This window comes from Procambarus clarkii, chromosome 71 (assembly GCF_040958095.1).
Source record: "Procambarus clarkii isolate CNS0578487 chromosome 71, FALCON_Pclarkii_2.0, whole genome shotgun sequence".
In the NCBI taxonomy this organism is placed as follows: domain Eukaryota; kingdom Metazoa; phylum Arthropoda; class Malacostraca; order Decapoda; family Cambaridae; genus Procambarus; species Procambarus clarkii.
In genome coordinates, this window is record NC_091220.1 from 16395793 (window position 1) to 16416550 (window position 20758).

At 37.9% G+C, this 20758-nt stretch overlaps 1 protein-coding gene across 2 annotated transcripts in view; it reads right to left on the reverse strand.

Moving 5' to 3' along the window:
- The window catches only part of LOC123745609 (WASH complex subunit 2), a 31314-nt gene that overhangs the window by 9810 nt on the left and 746 nt on the right, over positions 1–20758 (reverse strand). The window contains exons 2-12 of one of the 2 annotated variants that reach the window (XM_045726324.2): positions 17599–17742; positions 15094–15285; positions 14182–14315; positions 12915–13161; positions 11879–12031; positions 8539–8623; positions 7056–7217; positions 6587–6754; positions 5999–6121; positions 5182–5261; positions 1106–3736 (exon numbers count right to left, since the gene is read on the reverse strand). In XM_045726324.2, coding sequence (XP_045582280.2) covers positions 1106–3736; positions 5182–5261; positions 5999–6121; positions 6587–6754; positions 7056–7217; positions 8539–8623; positions 11879–12031; positions 12915–13161; positions 14182–14315; positions 15094–15285; positions 17599–17742 — 4119 coding nt within the window. Of the gene's footprint in view, positions 1–1105; positions 3737–5181; positions 5262–5998; positions 6122–6586; positions 6755–7055; positions 7218–8538; positions 8624–11108; positions 11419–11878; positions 12032–12914; positions 13162–14181; positions 14316–15093; positions 15286–17598; positions 17743–20758 lie in introns of those variants that run through there. The other variant, XM_045726325.2, reaches the window with a different exon arrangement.

Genomic DNA, 20758 nt, shown 5'->3' on the forward strand with positions numbered 1-20758 from the left:
GTAGGAAACCAGAAAAACAACACTAGCAAAATATTGACAGCAATATATCAGACATTTCATTTAACATTTAAAGTGTAAAACACTTTCAAGTTATTAATACCATTGTCATTAAACAATTTTCTCATAACTACATCTACTCAGCCTTGTTCATTGACAGTTAATGTTTCACATGCCTACCACATTTCATAACACACCTATTATTGTCTTTCCCTAACAACTCGCAGCCTCTGACTCAAACCTACTCTTCACCACTTCGTCATTACCCACATATTCATCATGACCATACCACTGAAGCACACACCAAGACTGTAATTTTTTGTTGAATTATCTGCATGTCTCTTGCAAATTGTCTATACAGTATACCGAGGTCATAAAAGTATTTGTGTGTACGTCTGATACCATACTACTTGTGTAAAGGAGGAAATTTAGATGTTTATCTCTCAGAATGTTTGGTAATATGTTTATTGTTTGTGATGTGTGTATATGTATGTATTAACACGATGTACTGAACGAGGTGAGAATAGCTTGAGCTACCTCATCCCTTTGTGTGTATTTTACCCCAATAAACTTAATTCAATTTCAATTCAATTTCAACTGAAGCACACACTTCACAATCTTAAAAGTAATGCACCTGCTCTCTCAGTTTATATATTTCCACTACTTCAACCCAAACATTCACACTCCTACTACACCAAAATATCACAGCCATACATTAGGGTTCAAACTCAGACTCCATATAGTCATCTAATCCCATCCCTGCCTAGATTTTGCTCCTCTTAACTAGGGCTGGACGGGAGAGCGATGGCCTCGCTTCATGCAGGTTGGCGTTCAATCCCCGACCATGCAAGTAGTTGGGCACCATTCCTTCCCCCCCCCGTCCCATCCCAAATCCTTATCCTGACCCCTTCCAAGTGCTATATAGTCGTAATGGCTTGGCACTTTCTCCTGATAGTTCCCTTCCCCCATATGTCTATTACACTTCACCTGTAAGATCACTAAATTTAATTAAAATTCATGATAATAAAATGAATTACCAAAATTTAAAATTTTGCTGTTAAAATTGTTTGTTATTGTATATATTAGTGTAAGAAAGAGTATACTGTACCTTATTTATACTCTGCAGCGTTGTGGTAGATGTGGCTGGTTCATCAAAACTCACACTGCTCTCTTCTCCTCCAGTCTTAGGCAACTTTTGTCCAGAAGAAAAGACTGGAGACATTGGTGACATTGGAGACAGTGGTGACAGGGGCGACATCGGTGAAATTGGCGAGACTGAACTTGTTGGAGAAACAGTTTTGCGGGATCCAATACTGATTCTTTTTGTGTGTAGTGACATTTGTGGAGGGGAGGTCAAAGGTTCATCGTCACTACTCTCACTCTCAGGCGCCAACATGCTCTTTCTTTGCTGTACCTTGGCAAACAATTCCTTGCCCCCAAAGCCACCACCACCAAACATTGACACTCCTCCAATGGGCGGTTTCTTCTTTGGCTTTATTTCTTGATTTCCTTGTTCTTCGGAGAGACACTGCTCAATCTTCTCGGATCTAATTTCAATTTTTTTGTGAGTTCGTTTACCAGCATCTTCAGCCTGGCCACTTTCATTTAAGTTTAATTCAGATTTACCAGGCATATTCTTGTTCTCGCCTGACAATGTTACGTTTGCAGACTGAAAAATGTCTTGAGAGGGTGATAACATTTCAGGGTTTTCAGAAGGTACATATGAAGATCCTTCAGACTCTGCTAGAAGTGTAGGTGCACTTTCCTCATTCAAAAGAGTGGATGAGCTTAGTTCAGATTTATCTTGACTTGTGCCAAAAAGATCATCATCACTTTCACCAGCAAATATGCTATTTTTATTCAAATTATCTTTTTGATCCTCATTCGTTCTTTCGATTTTATGTTCTATTTTATTGCTCTCAACTTGCACATCTTCACCATTTTCTACCCCAGTACTTAACAAAGACTTGCGCTTATTAATTTTAGCAAATAATTCGGCCCCTCCAAAGAGAGCTATGCCTCCCACTGGTCGTTTTGGGGCTGCACTTACAGGTTTTGCTGTGTCAGGAGATTGTTTACTTTCAGAGGCTCGTGGAGAAAGAGAATCTTCAGTACCTGTAGATACTGATGGAGGGCTCTCTCTCTCAACTACTGAGGCAGTGGTTTTAGTACTCTCCTCTGCAGTATTTACTATTTTGGTTATTGTAGTGTGTAAATCTGTCTGGTGTTGTGACTGTGATAAAGTATTAAATATATCTTTCTCATCCACCACATCTTCATATATCTTTAGTTTTGGAGAATCATTTGACCTTGTCCCTTTCGGAGTGACTGAAAATATGTCCTCCTCATCGTCTGATCCAAGAAAACTTGTTATCTTTCTATCGCTCTCGGGAATTATTTTATTGTTTAATAGTGGCTTTGGAACGTCTGAAAATATATCTTCATCATCATCATTGTCTAAAGAGGCAAGGAAATCTGACTTGTCAGTTGGTATGTGAGAATCTGGGGATATGGAGTATTTCATACCTTCTTTGATTAGGTTATCACTAACTTTTGACTTAGGAATAAACAGATCATCTTCTGGAGAGCCAAATATTCCTAAATTTGCCTCTGATTTTTTAGTCTTTGTAGCTGTAGTGACGTCTGGTATTATACTCCCCGATTTTGTTTGGTCCTCTTTGCTTTCTAAAGAATCTTCCTGAGATTTGTTCTCTGGAATTACAGTGGCAACTTCATGTGTAGTGTTTGATGAGGATGAAAATAGATCATCCTCTGATGAACTGAATAAGCTATTAGAAAGTGGTAATTGAGTCTTCTGGTCTGCATTCAATATAGCAGGTTTGTCATGACTTGAGGCTGAATCCCTCGCAGGTGACTCACGAGTCTTACTCGCTGGAGACACTGGAGGGGCACACGAAAATGGATCATCTTGAATTATTGGTGACCCAGAAATTCTATTAGTGGACTTATTGGCATCAGCCGATGGAAGAGGTGGAGGCTCTGTTACAAATGATGAGGCTTTGGCGGTTACAGATGTGCTGGATGGAGAAAACAAGTCATCTTCATCACTGAGAGAACTAAACAGAGAACTGCTCAGGGCTTTGGAAGTCTCAGGCACTTTCACTGGAGATGTTTTCTGATTATTTTGGGATGCAGTGGGTTTTACAGAGCTTAACTGTTCAACATCTTCAAGAGGACTAATGACTGAATTATTCTTTAGTACATTGCTTGAAGTTGACTCCTCAGCTGCAGGTGCTATGGTGCTCTGTTTCTTTTCTACATAAACAGGACCACCAAATAAGTCATCATCATCATCTGAAAACAGTCCTCCACTAGATTTTATTGTATTATTCTTCCCTTCACACTTATCAGCTGGTTCCTTACCAAATAAGTTATTTCCATCTTTTGGGTTTTTGGGGCTATCAGAAATTAGCCTTTTCTGGCTATTGATTGCATCATGAGTTGAAGTGTTAGTTTTTTTACTTGTGCTTCCAAACAAATCATCATCGTCATCATCATCAAACAAACCACCACCACCTGAGTACTTTCCAACATTGACTGGTTTTGGGACTGATCCTTGAGAAGATGTAGTTTCTGGCTTGGTGGCAGATGCTAAAGAGCCTCTGCTACTGCCTTTATTAGACCACTCTTCATCTGATGGATCTGATTCAGAAGACTGTTGTCGACGGATCGCAGATGTGATAGCAGAGCCAAAGATATTAATGCCACCAACTGGAACCTGGAAATAAAGAAAACTTTATTTGTTATAATTCTGTGTGCACAAGAATGAAGGCAAGGAGACCACTGTAAAATACAGAAAACACTTAAAAAACAATGCTATAATCAGTTAATTATATATACCACATTTGAAGAAAACTGCACAGATTGCATTTGTGAAGTAAATCAACTGATTGGTTGTTACACATATCATATTTTAAAAAGCAGGCGAATCTGAAGAATTATATACTTTGTGCAGTGAGTTTTTGATTTTTCAAAATTTAAATAACACAAAATTTGCTTTATGAAACATATGCTTTTCTAGGATGCCCCAGGTGACTCCCTGATGCTATCTTGCCGAGACTGCTCCATGCAAATAGGTCACATCAGATGCAGAGTTCTATTTACCCTAGCCTGGTTGTTTTGGCTGCACTTGGCATTAATCTTCTGGCAAGCGGTCTCAATGCTCGAGTGCCCTACCTGGTTATCTGCCTTCAAGCCCTGGTAATCTCTTCACAAGTATTTGATGTGGTTGGTTAAGTCCGTTGAGCCCATAGAAGCCACAAGTTTGTAGAGTGCTCGTAGTTTTTGCTACCAGATGATCGTAGTTTTTGCTACCAGATGATCATTCTTTTTGACTCCACCATGCTGCCTGTTGGGTTGGTGACACTGACAACCCTGAGTCCTGTGAGGCTGGTTCCCTCTGGGTCTCTGCAGACTGACTCGGCTTCCAATATAGAAGCTTTTCAGGCAGCTTTGCGGACTAAGTTTGCTAGGATTAGGCATTTGCAGCATGGTGGGTGCAAACGTCCTTTCCCTGTGGGTGTGGTTTGCCCTGCTTCTGGCCATTCCCCTCCTGGTTCCAGCTCCAACGCATCTGAGGGTTTTGGAATTGGGGCCGAGTGTAGCTCAGCCTTCTTTGTGGGGTAGCTCTACCCACATTACCAGCAGAGGCAGATGAGACTTCTGGTCCTGCCGGGGTTTCAGGGCAATTGTATTCTCAACCACCTACCCCCTCCTCCCCCCATACTCTCAGGTTTCTCCTTGGGAAGGTACTTTTCAGTCCCAGGATTGGGCAAGGACTATGACTTGGAGGAGGAGCCCGAGGAGTGTCCATGGGTGCTCTTCAACCCTTCTTGGACCTTGGGTTCTCTCTCTGGAGGGTCTTTTACTTCAGAGGGGATAACTTTCATATCCTGTTTCTATGTATGAGTATGATTGTTTGGCTGTTCCTCATCAGGTTCAAACTTGTCTCTCAAGTTTTCATTACTGCTGCTCAAATATACAAATTAAAATCCTGTTAGTAACGACAAGGCAAAGATTCTCGACGCACAACACACCAACATTTTTGTATGCTATTACTAGTATATTTATATTTTTTTAGGCAGTCTTTTCAACAAAATCATTCAGTTCAAACAAAAAAAAATTATATTTAATTATCCATATTAATATTACAATTTGACTCACTTTTGTCCTTCCTTGCTTGGGAAGAGGGGGTGGCTCCTCCTCCTCCTCCTCCTCATGGTCCTCCTTGCTGTAAACTGCACCTAAAAAATTGCAGGATAACATTAACTACTGCAACACAAGACATGTGGTTATTGTACAGTGTTGAGAATCTCTTTAACATTAACATTTTACAAATGATTAAAGAATTAATACACAGTGATTCACAATACATATGATTAAAGAAGAATACACAGTGCCACAGAGGAAAGAGATGGTTGGGTTGACTGCATCTATCTAGACCTAGAGAAGGTTTTTGACAGAATACCCCATCAGAGATTGTCTGGAAACTGGAACATACAGAGGAGTGACAGGGAGACAGACTTCTGACATGGATGAAAAAATCTGTGACAGAAAAATGAGGGAGGTAATCAGAGGTAATGTATCAGTCTGGAGAAATGTAGTATTGGAGTCCCACAGGGTTCAGTTCTAGCACCAATAATGTTCATCATCTACATAAACGATCTACCAAAAGGAATACAGAATTATATGAACATGTTTGCTAATGATGCTAACCTACTGGGGAAGATAAACTTAGACAACTGTAATGACCTTCAAAAAGACTTGGACAAAAATGCATGTATGGAACAACACTTGGCAATTAAAATTTAATGAGAGTAAATGCCACGTTATGGAATGTGGAATGTGAGGAAAATAGGCCACATACACCTAGTGTAAATCATGTTACTCCTGCAACAAGCAAATCATATTACCCCTAGTCTGTCCAAATCATGCTCTGAATAATGCAGGTTGCATGGACACTAGTTAAATTGATACTAACCTTGAGTTTGTTGACTGGTTGAAAAGAGGCCGCCGTCCTCATCACTGGAGAAGAGACTGCCTGCGGTTGTGCTGGACTGGTCAGCCTGGCTCTTTACTTTACCTCCAGAGGTTCTAGATTTAGCTGAAATATCCATAATAATATTGCATATACAATATATATATAACTACCTGTAATCACATTCAAAGTAACTTTCAAATAAGCAATATTCAATAATTACATGAGTGAACCAGAGACTATTGCTGGTATTAGTAAGATGCTACACAAATTAAATATTAATTCATTATGTTGGGGACAGGTAGCCAGTGTATATATATACACTACTTTTGAAGACTTGGTTAAGCATAAAATAATTTGGTATCTTTCATCCGCAATCAATAGGATTATTGCTGGAAATACCACTGTTTTGTTTGACCACTGCAATCAACTGTGGCAGTGAAAGTTAAACTTATAATTTAAATAAACTCTTCTCCCTGCAGATTGTATTTGCATCTCATGCCTTGTTATATTCTTCCCTTCTCCCAGGAAAAATTTCACGTACTGTATTTAATATGCACCAAGTTAGATGTTCCATCATATAGGACTGACCTGTTGACTGTGGCTTGCTAGAGAACAGATTTTCCTCTTCATCATCAGAATCACTGGCAAAGAGATTACCACCATTCTTCCGAGGTCGACTGACAGCAGGGGGTCCAGGTCTGATAGGGTCAGGCATCGCTCTCACATTTTCTACTCCAACTGATGACTTTACTGAATCTGAGAATATAAATGATATAAAATAAACTTCTCCAACATAATGTACAGTATAACATACCTTATTCCCATGACTGTCAAGGTTATTTTGAAATGGTGGCAGAAAAGTTACAGTATATGCAGGCAGAAACTCCTGTAGCAAATATGTTCAAATATAATAAAATAGTAATTTGACTCTTCTGAGTATAGATTAACTTCCTTAATTAAAACTCAATAAAACAAAATAATAATTAGTAGAGAATATATAAAGCAAGGCTTATGTTAAAATACGATGGGCTAAAGATCAACACCTTAAAAGCCTTACCTGACGGAGAATGAGTGTTTGACTCCCCGAAGAGATAATTGGTGTTGCCCGCCCTAGTAGCAGGGGGCAGCTGGGTGTTGCCAAACAGTCCACCTGATGAATTGGAAGGGTCCTGCTGCTGACCAAATAAGTCTCCATCTTCATCACTATCTGAATACAAACCTGTAGAACAAGAAATGGAAACTTTTAAGCAAAATTTTTACAAAAAATACAGAGGACAAGGTAAATGATCCTACAGTACACTTTTATGCACACAGATACTTTTGTAATGAGTTCAAACTATAATATTAATATCAAAGACCTTTGTTATTATTATTATCCTATATTCCAAAACTATCTGAGAAAGGACTGAGAACATGCAATGCTATTTCACCCAGAGGGTTATAAACCCATGGAACTGCCTATCCGTTAAAGCTGTAAATGCCAAAAGTGTGTCAAGTTTTAAAATATACATAGAAAAGATCATCAAGGCAAATGGAGGGGACCTTCAACAAGCCACCGGCTTCCTGTCCTCGTCAAGGCCATTAGGGTTAGTGGTAAATCAGGTAAATAACAAACTTTATTCCAATATGCAGTATGGTGTCGCCTGTAATAGATGTCTGACCAGCTTCAACCAGGCTGTGACTCATACGTCAGGCTGCGAGCAGTCGCGTCCAACAGCCTGGTTGATCAGTCCAGCAACCAGGAGGCCTGGTCGACGACCGGGCCGCGGGGACGCTAAGCCTCGGAAGCACCTCAAGGTAACCAAGCTTTACTATACTGATACTTGCCTAAAACATGTTTATGTCAACTATTTTCCTCTTCTCCCTGTTCTCATATTACTGTGCCATCTGAACCCATCCTCCTCTTGAGATCACTATAAAAAATACTATTGAGATCAGAGCTGACATGGACAGCCTTTTTTCAAATGTACTGGAATACTATGAGACCAAAGAACTTGGGTGGAAGTAAGCAGAACAAATAATTAACACTTCTAAGAAAACACACTTTTCTGTGCAGGTAGTCTAAAAGTGGAATGTAATGTAAGATAATCAAGTGGCAGAGACTTTTTTTTTATTTCACAATCAACTTGAGAATGGTCCAGGATGGACTGAAATGTCGTCGTCCCTTCACCTTCTAGTGTGTGGTCTGGTCAACTTACTTTAGCCACGTTATTGTGACTCATCACCTGCATCTGGAAGACACTTTCAACCATAGTTTCACAAACAAAGTGCCAAGAATATCAAGACATTTAAAAGCACCAGGTACCAATAGCTAGGATGTGGGACCCAATCACATCCTCTATAGACATGAATAGGTAAATTGTCATCCACACTTCCGTGGAAATAAACATTCCATTCACCTAGGTTGTATGGGTCTCAAACCGTGGACCCTAAAAATGTTGGGGTCCACGGTTCAAGACCCAGACAGCCCAGGTGAATGGAATGAACTGGTTAGCAGGAATATACGAGTATTAGTTTTACCAATTTAGTAAGGAACCTACCTCCTCTGCTGGCATTTGCAGTGGCTGCTGAATTACTGAGCTTCTTGCCAATTTGAGATGAAATAACAGTGCCATTGTTGACGAGCTGAAATAAAGAATGAATACTAGCGAGTCATTACACTCATGTATAAGACAGTCATGTATCAATAATAATTGTTTAGATCTAGCAGGAAACACCATGTCGGCATACCAATTTGATAAATTGGGACGCTACTTCTTTGTATTATTCATGAAGTGGGAGTCGACAAGGTGACATTACACAACCCCTGTTTAATGCCTTCCCCAATGATAAAATCCAACCCCCATAAATCTTTAAAACCTTCCATAATGCTTCACAATCAATCCAGTTAAAAGTTTTCTAAATCCTTAAAGATAGCTTACAACTTTCTTCCCTTTGCTTGAAACTTTAACCACCATTCACACAGCAAAAATATGATCTGTACACCCCCTCCCATTCCTAAACCTCCACTATTCCTCTATATCCTACAGTGTCAACTCTTTTACACTTTCCATTTGCACCCATATACACTATATACTTTTCCTTGATATACTAAATATATTTATCTCCCTATAGTTTCTATATTCTTACCTACTACCCCTTTCCCTTAATTATAGCATCAACAACAGCCTTGGTCCAATTAATTACCTGCCATCTTAGCACCCACATCATCTGACGTACATCTAACGTTATGTTAACCAACACCGTAACCCCCATACGTATCTACACTTATTTGACATTTCCTATTCATAGCAGTTTTAATTTTTTCCCATATCTATTCTCATTTGTTCCATTAGTCTTCTGATGCTGCCTAAATTCATTCCAGAATATGATATCTGCATTTGTCTAATTGTAAACATTAGGATAAAATGGGTCTCTCTAATTACCCGAAGCTATCCAAACTTACTCAAAGCTACACAAAGCTTCCTAACATTACATTAGTAATGAATAAATATGATATATTTATTCATTAAAATGTTGGTGCTGAATGTAGAACATGAAAAACATATTTTTACTCTGAAAAAGTATCATTTTGTAATGAAATTAGATGAAAATAAAAAGCTGGTGACACCAAAGCAAGTCGACAGTCCAAGCGACAATGTTTGCTGGCATATGAGTCTCCCGTACCTAACCTAACCAACCTACCTAACCTAACTAAACCTAACCCTATCCAAACATAACTTAATATAACCTCTAGGCAACAATATAGCTTGAATAATTTGTTCATTTCGGATAAGTCGCTCCACAACATTGTCGCTTGGATCGTCGACTTTCTATGGCCTCTCATGCCACTTAATTTTGTTATAAATTTAGATTATTTCAAAGTAAAAATGTTTTTTCATGTTCTACATTCAACACCAACAATATAGTGAGTAAATAAATCATATTTCTTAATTACTTACGTAATGCTAGGAAGCTTTAGGTAGCCTTGAGTAAATTTGGGTAGCTTTGGGTAATTAGACGGACCAGATTAAAATTATTTACTCCACATATTTGTAACATTGAGTACATCTATCAACAAACTCCCCCACCCCCCAACCTTTACTTTATTTACATTCCCTATTTACTTTGCACAACACTCTTTAACCTTTCTATAAAATAGGTTTGTATTTTTGAGACATCCCTCAAACCGCTTCCAAACTAGTTAAATTTTAAAGTACAGCCCAAAAAGATCATCAAGGCAAGTGGAGGGGACCTTCACTAAGCCGCCGGCTTTCTGTCCTCGTTGAGGCCACTAGTGGCTCTTGGGTAAACTCAGGTAAACCACTCCATCTCATTTTCTCCCTTTAGTATTTTCCTTACAGCCTGGAGCATAAGCACTTTGTAAATACATTTCTCTCTCTACTTATCTTACACAAAACCAAACATATTTTTGGATAACACAAACGTAACCTTTCACATACTAAACAATTTAGAGTATACAACAGAAACAACACATTGTCCATAATTGAGCAGCAATGCATATACTGTGTGTATGTGTGTATATGTATATATACCAGTATATTTATATATATATATATATATATATATATATATATATATATATATATATATATATATATATATATATATATATATATATATATATATATATATATATATATATATATATATATATATGTCGTACCTAATAGCCAGAACGCACTTCTGAGCCTACTATGCAAGGCCCGATTTGCCTAATAAGCCAAGTTTTCCTGAATTAATATATTTTTTCTAATTTTTTTCTTATGAAATGATAAAGCTACCCATTTTCATTATGTATGAGGTCAATTTTTTTTATTGGAGTTAAAATTAATGTAGATATATGACCGAACCTAACCAACCCTACCTAACCTAACCTAACCTATCTCTATTGGTTAGGTTAGGTTAGGTAGCAGAAAAAGTTAGGTTAGGTTAGGTTAGGTAGGTTAGGTAGTCGAAAAAATATTAATTCATGAAAACTTGGCTTATTAGGCAAATTGGGCCATGCATAGTTGGCTGAGAAGTGCGTTCTGGCTATTAGGTACGACATATATATATATATAAAACACATCACTATAAAAAGACATAAGAACAAAAACAATTCACTTACAAGCAGCCACAAACAGAGCAGTAAAACAGCAGCAATGATAATATATTCTCCATCAAGCATGGTGGCTCTTCCTGAAGAAGGAGCCAATCCATGCCACAATGAAAAGAACAACACAAATCACAACCATAGCAATGTCAAAGTCCAGTAAGACATCTCCACTTGAGATGAGCTTATGTTGATACTTTAGATACACACTTCGGAGAAGATCTGAAAGCAAATTCATGATGAACTGCAAGCTCTGGCACTAAATTTTACCGTACGAAATCAGGGCAAAAGCCACCAAGCTACTGCGACACTCTGAGCACTCCATCCTCTGGCCCGGACAGGAAATGCTGTCTGCCACACAGCAGCATCTAACAGCATTAATTATAACGAAAATAACAAGAAATCTGGATTGAGTTCTTCTTATTCATGACCCACATATATAACAATGATATGTCTGTTAAAAAACTATTCAAGTTTATACACAATAGTGATGAAATTAAACAAAAAAGTGGAAACCAATTATCAGCAAAGGAAGTATCATGATAAGGCACAATGATACTGCAACGCAGAGAAGATACCAATGTATATATACAGTACATTATATATATATATATACACACACACACATACATACATATAAGCAAAAGGCCATTAGCCCCCTGCCTGAGAAGTAGAGTATGAAAATATGCAAATATGTGAACATGGGTAACCTTGCAAAAACAAAGATAACTTCATTTTTCCTCCATACTAATATGGTGACGGCATAATATATATACAACACTTACTCTCTGTGATGCCTTTGAGGGAGGGCTAAACAAATCTTCATCATTTTCTTCTTCACTAGTTACTGCTTGAGGCTTTCTCTTGTCTGTCGTTGGAAGGGAGTTAACAGGATGAGAAGTATCATCATCTGACCAATCAGAATCACTTTCATCATCCTGAAAGTAATTACGGTCTATGATTTTTCAGTTACAGAAATTTCTAAAAAAAATACTATATAACACAGATGCACCTTCAAGTGCATATTACTTAATGATACAGTATACACTATAGTTATTACTTTATCTTTAGTAACAGCAAGACAGTATTTATATGTGTGAACATAATACAGATACTGTACAGTAACTAAACAAATACTGTACATCCAAAAGTCATTTCTTCTATTTAAAACTTCAATTGTATTTTAACATGGAGGCAGAGACAATATCAAGGAATCTAACAGGTGCATAATACTAGTAATGAACGAATGGACACACATGAGTCAAAGTCAAACATTACATTATTAATTCATTATCATTACCCTATTTTAAATTTTCATAGGGGTGAAGAGGCAACAGCTCTGAAGGCTGATTTTCCATGTCGAAGGCTACTCGCATACAATATCTAGAGATCACTAGTATTAATTAACTTGGTCAACTGCCACCACCATGTTTATATATAAGCTTGAGAGAGCTATTTTCGGAAATTAAAACTTTTCTGAACATATTCATCACTGGATTGGGTATTTTTATGTTCCCCTTAGCACCAGTTTGACCTGTGAAATGTTCTCCGCTCTGCAGAATGTCGACTTGCTCTGACTACCTAAGATTCTAATCGTGGGTCAATAGAATTTTGCCTTATAAAGGAGTAAGCCATATCAGATAAGATTCTAATCGTGGGTCAATAGAATTTTGCCTTATAAAGGAGTAAGCCATATCAGATAGCTCAAAAAAAAGTAAATCTAACAGAACAGAGTAATGTCTAAAAATTAAAAAGCAGAACGCAATAATTTAACAGGAAAGTAACACATACATTAAAACAGTTAAATTTTCCTCAACTTACTATTACTTTTGAACTGCTGGCAAGAATCGGTTTATATTTTGTTGGACCATTGCTTGTTTCATCTTCCATGTCAAGGTCATCTTCACTCTCTGTCTCATCTGGGCTGAATGTCAACTTGGAATTTTCTTCACTTGATGAAATCTCTTGTAAACCAACTTTATCATCTGCCATGAATCCCTCAGAGCCAATGATAAGGGGTAGGGGTTTGCTTTCATAGGGGTCAATAAGAGCATATACAGGAACAGGACTGTCAAAAAAAAAAATTAGATTTAGTAATAGCAGAAGTAGGCTGTTGCATCGAGCATGGGACACCCACATCCCATACCCAACACCCATGCTCTCGCCCAACTCTCATCCAAATCCCCACTCTCCCTTCCAACACCCACACTTTTGCCCGACACCACGCTCTTACCCAGCATCCACGCTCTCACCCGGCACCGACGCTCTCACCCGGCACCGACACTCTCGCCCGGCAACCACGCTCTCACTCGCACTCGTGCATTCACCCAGCACCCATGCTCATTCCTGACACCTGCAACCACTCCTGGATCAGCCAACCTGGCACTTGTTTATATTATGTAAGTCATAAAAAGTGATTCAATTACTTCATATTTAGTGTTTTTTTGCAACTTTTTTACAAGATGTAATTTTTGTATCTACAGTATATTACTAAATATATTTTCTCTTGGCACTATTGCTTATTAAAGCCCTGAACAACTGAGGGTCTGGCAGTGTAATTTTAGGGTTGTGATAGGTTAATAAATGAACATTATTGAAGCCCTTCATCGATCAAGCAGATGAACTCCAACAAGCTGAAATCCAAATTATTTGAGTAATATAAGTACAACAGATGAAGTCTCTCTCGTAACCCTTGTAAATTATGTTGCTTGTGGTGCAAAAAGTTGCAAATATCTGAATTTTTGGACTTTCCCAGCAAGAATTCTTACGAATTCAGATTTAAATTATTGGGCCTCATATGATCCTGATTAGTGAGAGTAGATAGTAGTAACAATAATAATTTAATAATTATTTATTTACAAGAAGGTACAATGGGTTTGTGAGAATACATAAAACTGGTATTTTTACATTCTTGCAAAGCCACTAACTAGTATAAATAAATGTCCATTGACTAAGGATACATGCTGTTCAAAATAACTGTGAAGTTGGGTACATAAGCAAGTCAAATATAATAAAATACTCTCACATGGATAAGGAGCTGTTATAAAATAAATCTTATGAGCAATATATATTTAAGATGTCAACAAACCTGCCAGGACTGTCTTCATCATCAGAATCAGAATCTTGTATTTCGTGACGCTCATAGCTCCTGTCGACAAGGTGAAGCCCATCAGCAATTGCTTGCTTGCATCTTGTTATCACATCCTCCTCACCTACTGCTGTCTGAATAATAAATAATACAAATCAGTTTCCAAAAATATCATTCACAAACATTTTGATCATTGTATAGAACAATATTCACATTACACTAAAGTGATTATCTTGCCTAATTTGAAATTTATCTACACATTTGAATCATGATGAACACAATACTTGTTGATATCTCTATGGATGCAAAATTCTTTACCCCTTGAAATCTGAATTTTATGCTTCTGACTACTTTACCAAAATGATTACCGTAAATACATGTTAAGTTTTATTCTGTAAATTTACAAGCAGGTAATTAACAAGGGAATGTGAAGATTACATACAGGAAGCTCATGAAAAGCAAAAAATTATTTTATATGTATTTTAATGAGCCATGACTGAGTCAAATGTACTGTAATAACAACTCGTGGTACAGTATATACCTGTCCATTTAAAATTATATACACAATGAACATATATTATAGTGTATATAACTAATTATGGTATAAATGACACTAAAAATCTGGATTATATATATTGCTCTGGAACTGATCTGGAAAGCATGTCTATGATAATTATCCTTAGTACATTACAGTCACTGGGTATGAAATGCTACTGAAATTCAACAATAGTTAATTTTTTTCTAAAGAAACCATGTCACATTACATGTGGGATGACTCTTTTTTTTTTTTTAAGGATTGGGTTGTGTCCACAGCTTTGCATAATTGGAACAGTTGACGGAATCTTAGATCACAGGAGAAATTCTCAGCTACAGTAATTGTATTTGAATATTGAATCATTAGTACTAACAAACCTTTTCCACCATGTTTGACTTTTCTTTCACTAAATCAGCATCATCTTGATAGGTTCTGTTCTCAATAAATTGTGTGTTAGCCAACATGTGGAAGGCATTGTTGGTATTGGAGATTGTCGTCATCACCCGATCTGTCTCCTCTAACACCTTCTTCAGGGTCCCCTCCACCTCATGTGTGCGTAACACTAATCTCTGCAAGGACCAAGGCACTATATTGATATATTGTTAAACTCATATTTCTTGTCAAACAGTAAATTTATAGTGAATGCTGCCACATGCATACAGGTTCATTAAACAATATCTAAAAGAAAATACTTTACATTTCATTTACATAAACCTCTCACCTTCTCATCCATCTTGCAAGTCCTTTGTTTTTATGTAGGAGTTACTTATTCTGTTGATGTTGACCCAAGGTAGCAATTGAGCTTATCTCAGAAGAAATAGGGCACTGAACGAAATTAAATTATTTTTTCTGAGCTGGTCTCTCGGTCATCACCATTCCCTCCCTCTTTGTTCTGTCTTCCCTGAGCATGCTTAAGTAGCCTTGACAACAACACTACTGTTGTCAAGGCTACTGACAAGCTTGGATACTGGTGAGATATCAGAAACATTTCAATCAGCAGATCCAGTCCTCACTCCAGTCCTCAAGGGAGGCAGCAAAGCAATGGATCAAAATTATATACCAGTCACACTAACACCACACATAATTATAGTTTTTAAAGTATGATTATGATGCAAATCTCAAGTTTTATGAATAGCAATGAACTTCACAACTCAATAACATGGATTTAGAGTAGGAAGATCCTGCCTTCCACAATTACTCAATCACAATGATAAAATCATGGAAATGAACAACTCAGTACCCTAAGACCAATAATCTTGTACCACTACTTTCTCATTCTCAAATCAGATATAAACAAATATATGTCATAGCTTTATGTCATCCTTTGCAGATACAAAAATTGGCAAGAAAATTGCCTCTAAAGAAGACATTGAAAAACTACATGCTGATATCCATAAAGTCTTTGACAAGGCAACAGAAATGAACATGTTGACCAGACCACACACTAGAAGGTGAAGGGACGACGACATTTCGGTCCGTCCTGGACCATTCTCAAGGTCGATTGTCTCAAATCTACAATCGATTTGAGAATGGTCCAGGACGGACCGAAATGTCATCGCCCCTTCACCTTCTAGTGTGTGGTCTGGTCAACATACTTTAGCCACGTTATTGTGACTCATCGCCTGCAGAAATAAACATAATTTTTAATAGTGATAAATGTCAGATAAGCTATGGTAAAAAATTATGAATTTAAGCAGAATTCAGATACAAGACAAAATCAGACCTCTTCAGAGAAGGAAAATAACATAAAAGAACTGGGAATAACAGATTAGGTAATGTTTAGCGAGCAGAACAGAAAAAAACCCAGCATCAACCAGGACAATTACAGGGTGGATTGTGAGAACCTTCAAATCCTGGGATTCCACCACAATGTTCATACTTTTCAAATCATTTGTGTTTTCCTGCCTTGAGTAGTGATTAGTACCGACTTCCCCTTTCAAAGCAGAAGAGATTTCAGAAAGAGAACACATGTGGCATGCATATACAGTATACTGAAAAACACCTAAATTATTGGATCCACCTAAAAGCACTCAAAATGTACAGTATTGTACTTTCTAGAAAGGAGACAAGTATTACATATTACATATATGGAAGATACCTGAAGGACAGGTTCCAAATATGATCCTACTGGAGTGAGAGAGAAGCCTGGCCCCAGGCCAGGCTTGGGAGTAAAAGAACTCTCAGAACCCACTCCACATATACCACTCCAGGTATACAGTGCCACCACCAGATATACCACTCCATAGCAACTCCTGTTTATCATGTTTACCTTGGGTACCTAATTTCTTTCAAGCAAATACTGTCCATGTGTTGTTGTGCTGGCGTGTTTCTTTTGGGTTGCTCTCCTATCATCAAACTTCCCCCTCACTAATTTCAGCAGGCCACGTTCTGCTCCTGGCTTTCAGTATGCAAGTATAACTCTCAGATGCCACAAACATTTAGTTAAAGCTCAGCAGTATCAGTGTTTAACCTCGGGAAACGGCTGAGCGGATCCTCCCAAAAATGAATGGGAAATTAATAAATAAATAATAAATAAATGTTTATTTAGGTAAGGTACATACATACAAGAGATTTTACAAAGAATGATGGATTTATAAATAGGGCTAGTACATACAATGCCTAAAGCCACTATTACGCAAAGCGTTTTGGGCATGAAACGCAAACGCATTTTTCAGTAATGCAAACTTAATATAGTACAACAGCACTCCCAAGCTTTAGTACATTTATCTTGTGGGATAGCAAAGCAGCAATACACTGTCTAGAATCACTAAACATAATTTAAGAATTTACATAAAAGGCACTCAGAAGACCAACATTCAGCATGAGTATCACTGCTTGTGCTTATAAACAAGTGTGTGGTAGTGTAGCTTGGCCTTACGTACTTGTGAAATACTCTGGAGAAGTGTAGCAGTGGCAGCATCAGCAGCTAAATTCCATGACTCCGCATGTGGACGGAGGTCAGCTGGAGAAAGCTTGGTACTTTCCCACCATCGCTCACCAGTCCCGCCAGACTCCTCAGTCGAGCCCTGAAATAATAATTTAACAGATATATAGAGGAAATTTTGTTGTGTAAATACCGTACTAGCCCAGTACAGTATATGATTTACATGAGTGCAGTCGTTATTTGATAACATCAGTTAATATTGTTGGACAGACAAGTTCCATTCCTTGTCTTATAAATAATTTTTTAATGGATTTTTGGCAGCCCTTTCTTCCTCTTCCTTCTTTTCCTTTTCCCCATCTTCCTTCTTTTCCATCTCCTTAGCCCTTCCTTCTACCCTTCCTCCACCTCCTCCTAATCACTTCTCCCTTCCACCTCACTCTACCTCCCTCTAAGAGTTTCATCCTTCTTTCTCTAATTTCCGATACATTACATTGGTGGCGTTACACTACCACGAAGATGCCAGACTCTGGGGCAGGCAACCCACATATGTTTGATCAGGAGAAACAATATAGAAGCCAATGCTGTTGGCAGATTTAGACCCATCTGTGAACAGAACAATGGTGTGTGAGATAAATAAATGTCAAGGAAACTACATTTTATAAGAGTAGGAGGGGGGGCATAAGTCTAGGCCATGTGGATCAGGGCCATTTCACTCACAGGACCCTCCATAAGGAAAATATAGGAACAACATGATGGGAGATAGTGTAAATGTGAACTAAGCAAGAATCTTGCAAATGAGACATCCTTGCAAGAAAAGGAACATAGTGAGTGGGAATAGGACCATCCTGAGGGATAGTAGTCAGAGCACACGTGGGAGTTGGGATGTTGCAGGAATCATGTGAGACAGCGAAGGCAGTAAAGATCACGATGACTGTGTCTCACAATGTCGGTCTCAACATACAAGCGTTGGGTGGGGGGACAAATGAAAAGCACCAGAACTGTGGTGTAACCCAGTATGATTACAGTATCAAGATGATGAAGGGTTGAAGGCAGAGGAATAGGTGGAGCAGTCATAATGGAGTTTAGACAGCATGAGAGAGGAGTGCAAATAGAGGAGTGTGTATCTATCAACTCCCCAGGAAGTATGAGACAAGACTAAGTAAGGTATGGCCTTAGAGCATTCAATTCTGAGGTGAGACACATGGCATTACATGATAATCAAGTTTATTTATTTATTTATTTATATACAAGAAGGTACATTGGGTTTGCAAGAATACATAGCATAGTATTTACAATCTTGTAAAGCCACTAGTACGCGCAGCATTTCGGGCAGGAAAAGTATTCTTTATTGCAGTACAGTAGCTTAACTGGTCTAAGGTTACAAAGACTCACTACTGTACTGAGAATATATTTGTGTTTAGACACAAAGTTAGAACACAAACATGTTCTAACTCACTGGAAAGAAGAGGAACATACAAGCCACTCTATCACCCTTCTATATCAGAAGAGCACTATGCTTATAGATAAGAGACAATACAGCAATGTTATTATCTACTTATCATTATCATAAATAGTATTATCATTACTCGGTTATGTAAGGAAGAGGGCTTTTCAAGTGTATTTTGGGTAAAACAAAACTTTTAAAATGCCTATCTGGGTGAAACACTACTTAAAACTGATGTCAGGGCAGCCACCAGCTGTTTGTGCAGGCAAAGAAGGCATGTTCATCCTGAGTGAACTAGTCCCCTCTAAATGAATGTAAACAATTTCCCCAGACATTATATAAACAAGTACATTTTGTGATTGAAAACAGTTTTATCTGCATACACTCTGGTATAGATAGTAGTATAGTAAAGTATAAAGTATAGGTATAGTAAAGTAGTTCTTCCACCATATGCTCCCTTCAAATACACAAGGAAATCACATTAACATAATATATCAATGAGGAAATCAATTGGAGAAATGCGGGGGATTTGAACCAGCAACCTAGGAACTCCCACGCTGGTACTTCCTTGTGTATCTGAAGGGAGTGAATGGTGGAAGAACTATACCACACCAGAGTGTGTGCGGATAATGTGTAAAACCTTGATTTTGGTATCATCTTGATGCCTCACGACCCCTGGTGGATTAAGTCGAATTCCCTGGTTATATTATTTACAGCATATTTGGGTCAATTGGTTAGTTCCCATGTTGTTGATTTAATTCCACTGCATTACTCCAATTGATTTTCTCAATCATTCACCACCTCTCAGTGCCCAATTTAGTCAAATCAATACAACACAATTTTGTTAAAAATTAATCAAGCCTTTTAACCTGCTCACATTTGTTGAAATGGTAACCAATTATTATTATTCAAACAAAGAACTACTAGTATATATAGTATACACTGACTTCTCTAAAGCTTTTGATAAGGTACCACATGAGTGACTGGCAAAAAATTATAGGCACATGGAATAAATGGTAAAATACAAAAATGGGTCAAACAATGGCTAAAAAAAAGGTTCATCCTATACAGAAACGAATCTGACTGGAGAAATGTGGTGAGTGGGGTACCACGGGTCCATCCTGGGTCCAATCCTTTTGTTTTGTTATGTACATCAATGACATAGATGCGAATATTTCAAACTACATCATCAAATTTGCACACGACACTAAGAACTATGCCAAAGTAGAAAGTGTAAATGACAATGAGGCCTCACAGAGAGATTCCTGGCCTCACATGAATTCCAAAAATGGTCAGAAACCTGGGAAAGGTTTTTTAGTATTGAAAATTGCAAGACCTTGTTTGTAGGGCACGACAATACTCATCACAACCACTATATCAAAATTTTAGCAAGCAGCTGATTAATGAAGAATAGGACCTGGGAGTTAGGAGCCAACCAGTCATTGAAACTTGCACAAGTGGGTGTTGCATTAAAGAAAGCCAACCAAACCTTAGGAACAGTCAAACGAACCTTTGACTTCAAGAAAAAGAAAGTGATAATTTTAACTGTGCAAGTCTAGCATATAACCCCATCTAGGCTACTGTAACCAAGCATGGAAACCTCACTTTTTGAAGACGATATCTACTTTTGAAAAATTTAACACAGGGTAATAAAAAATCATTCCTAAACCATGTTAAGTCTCACACCAGGAACACTTGCGGGTCACACGACTAT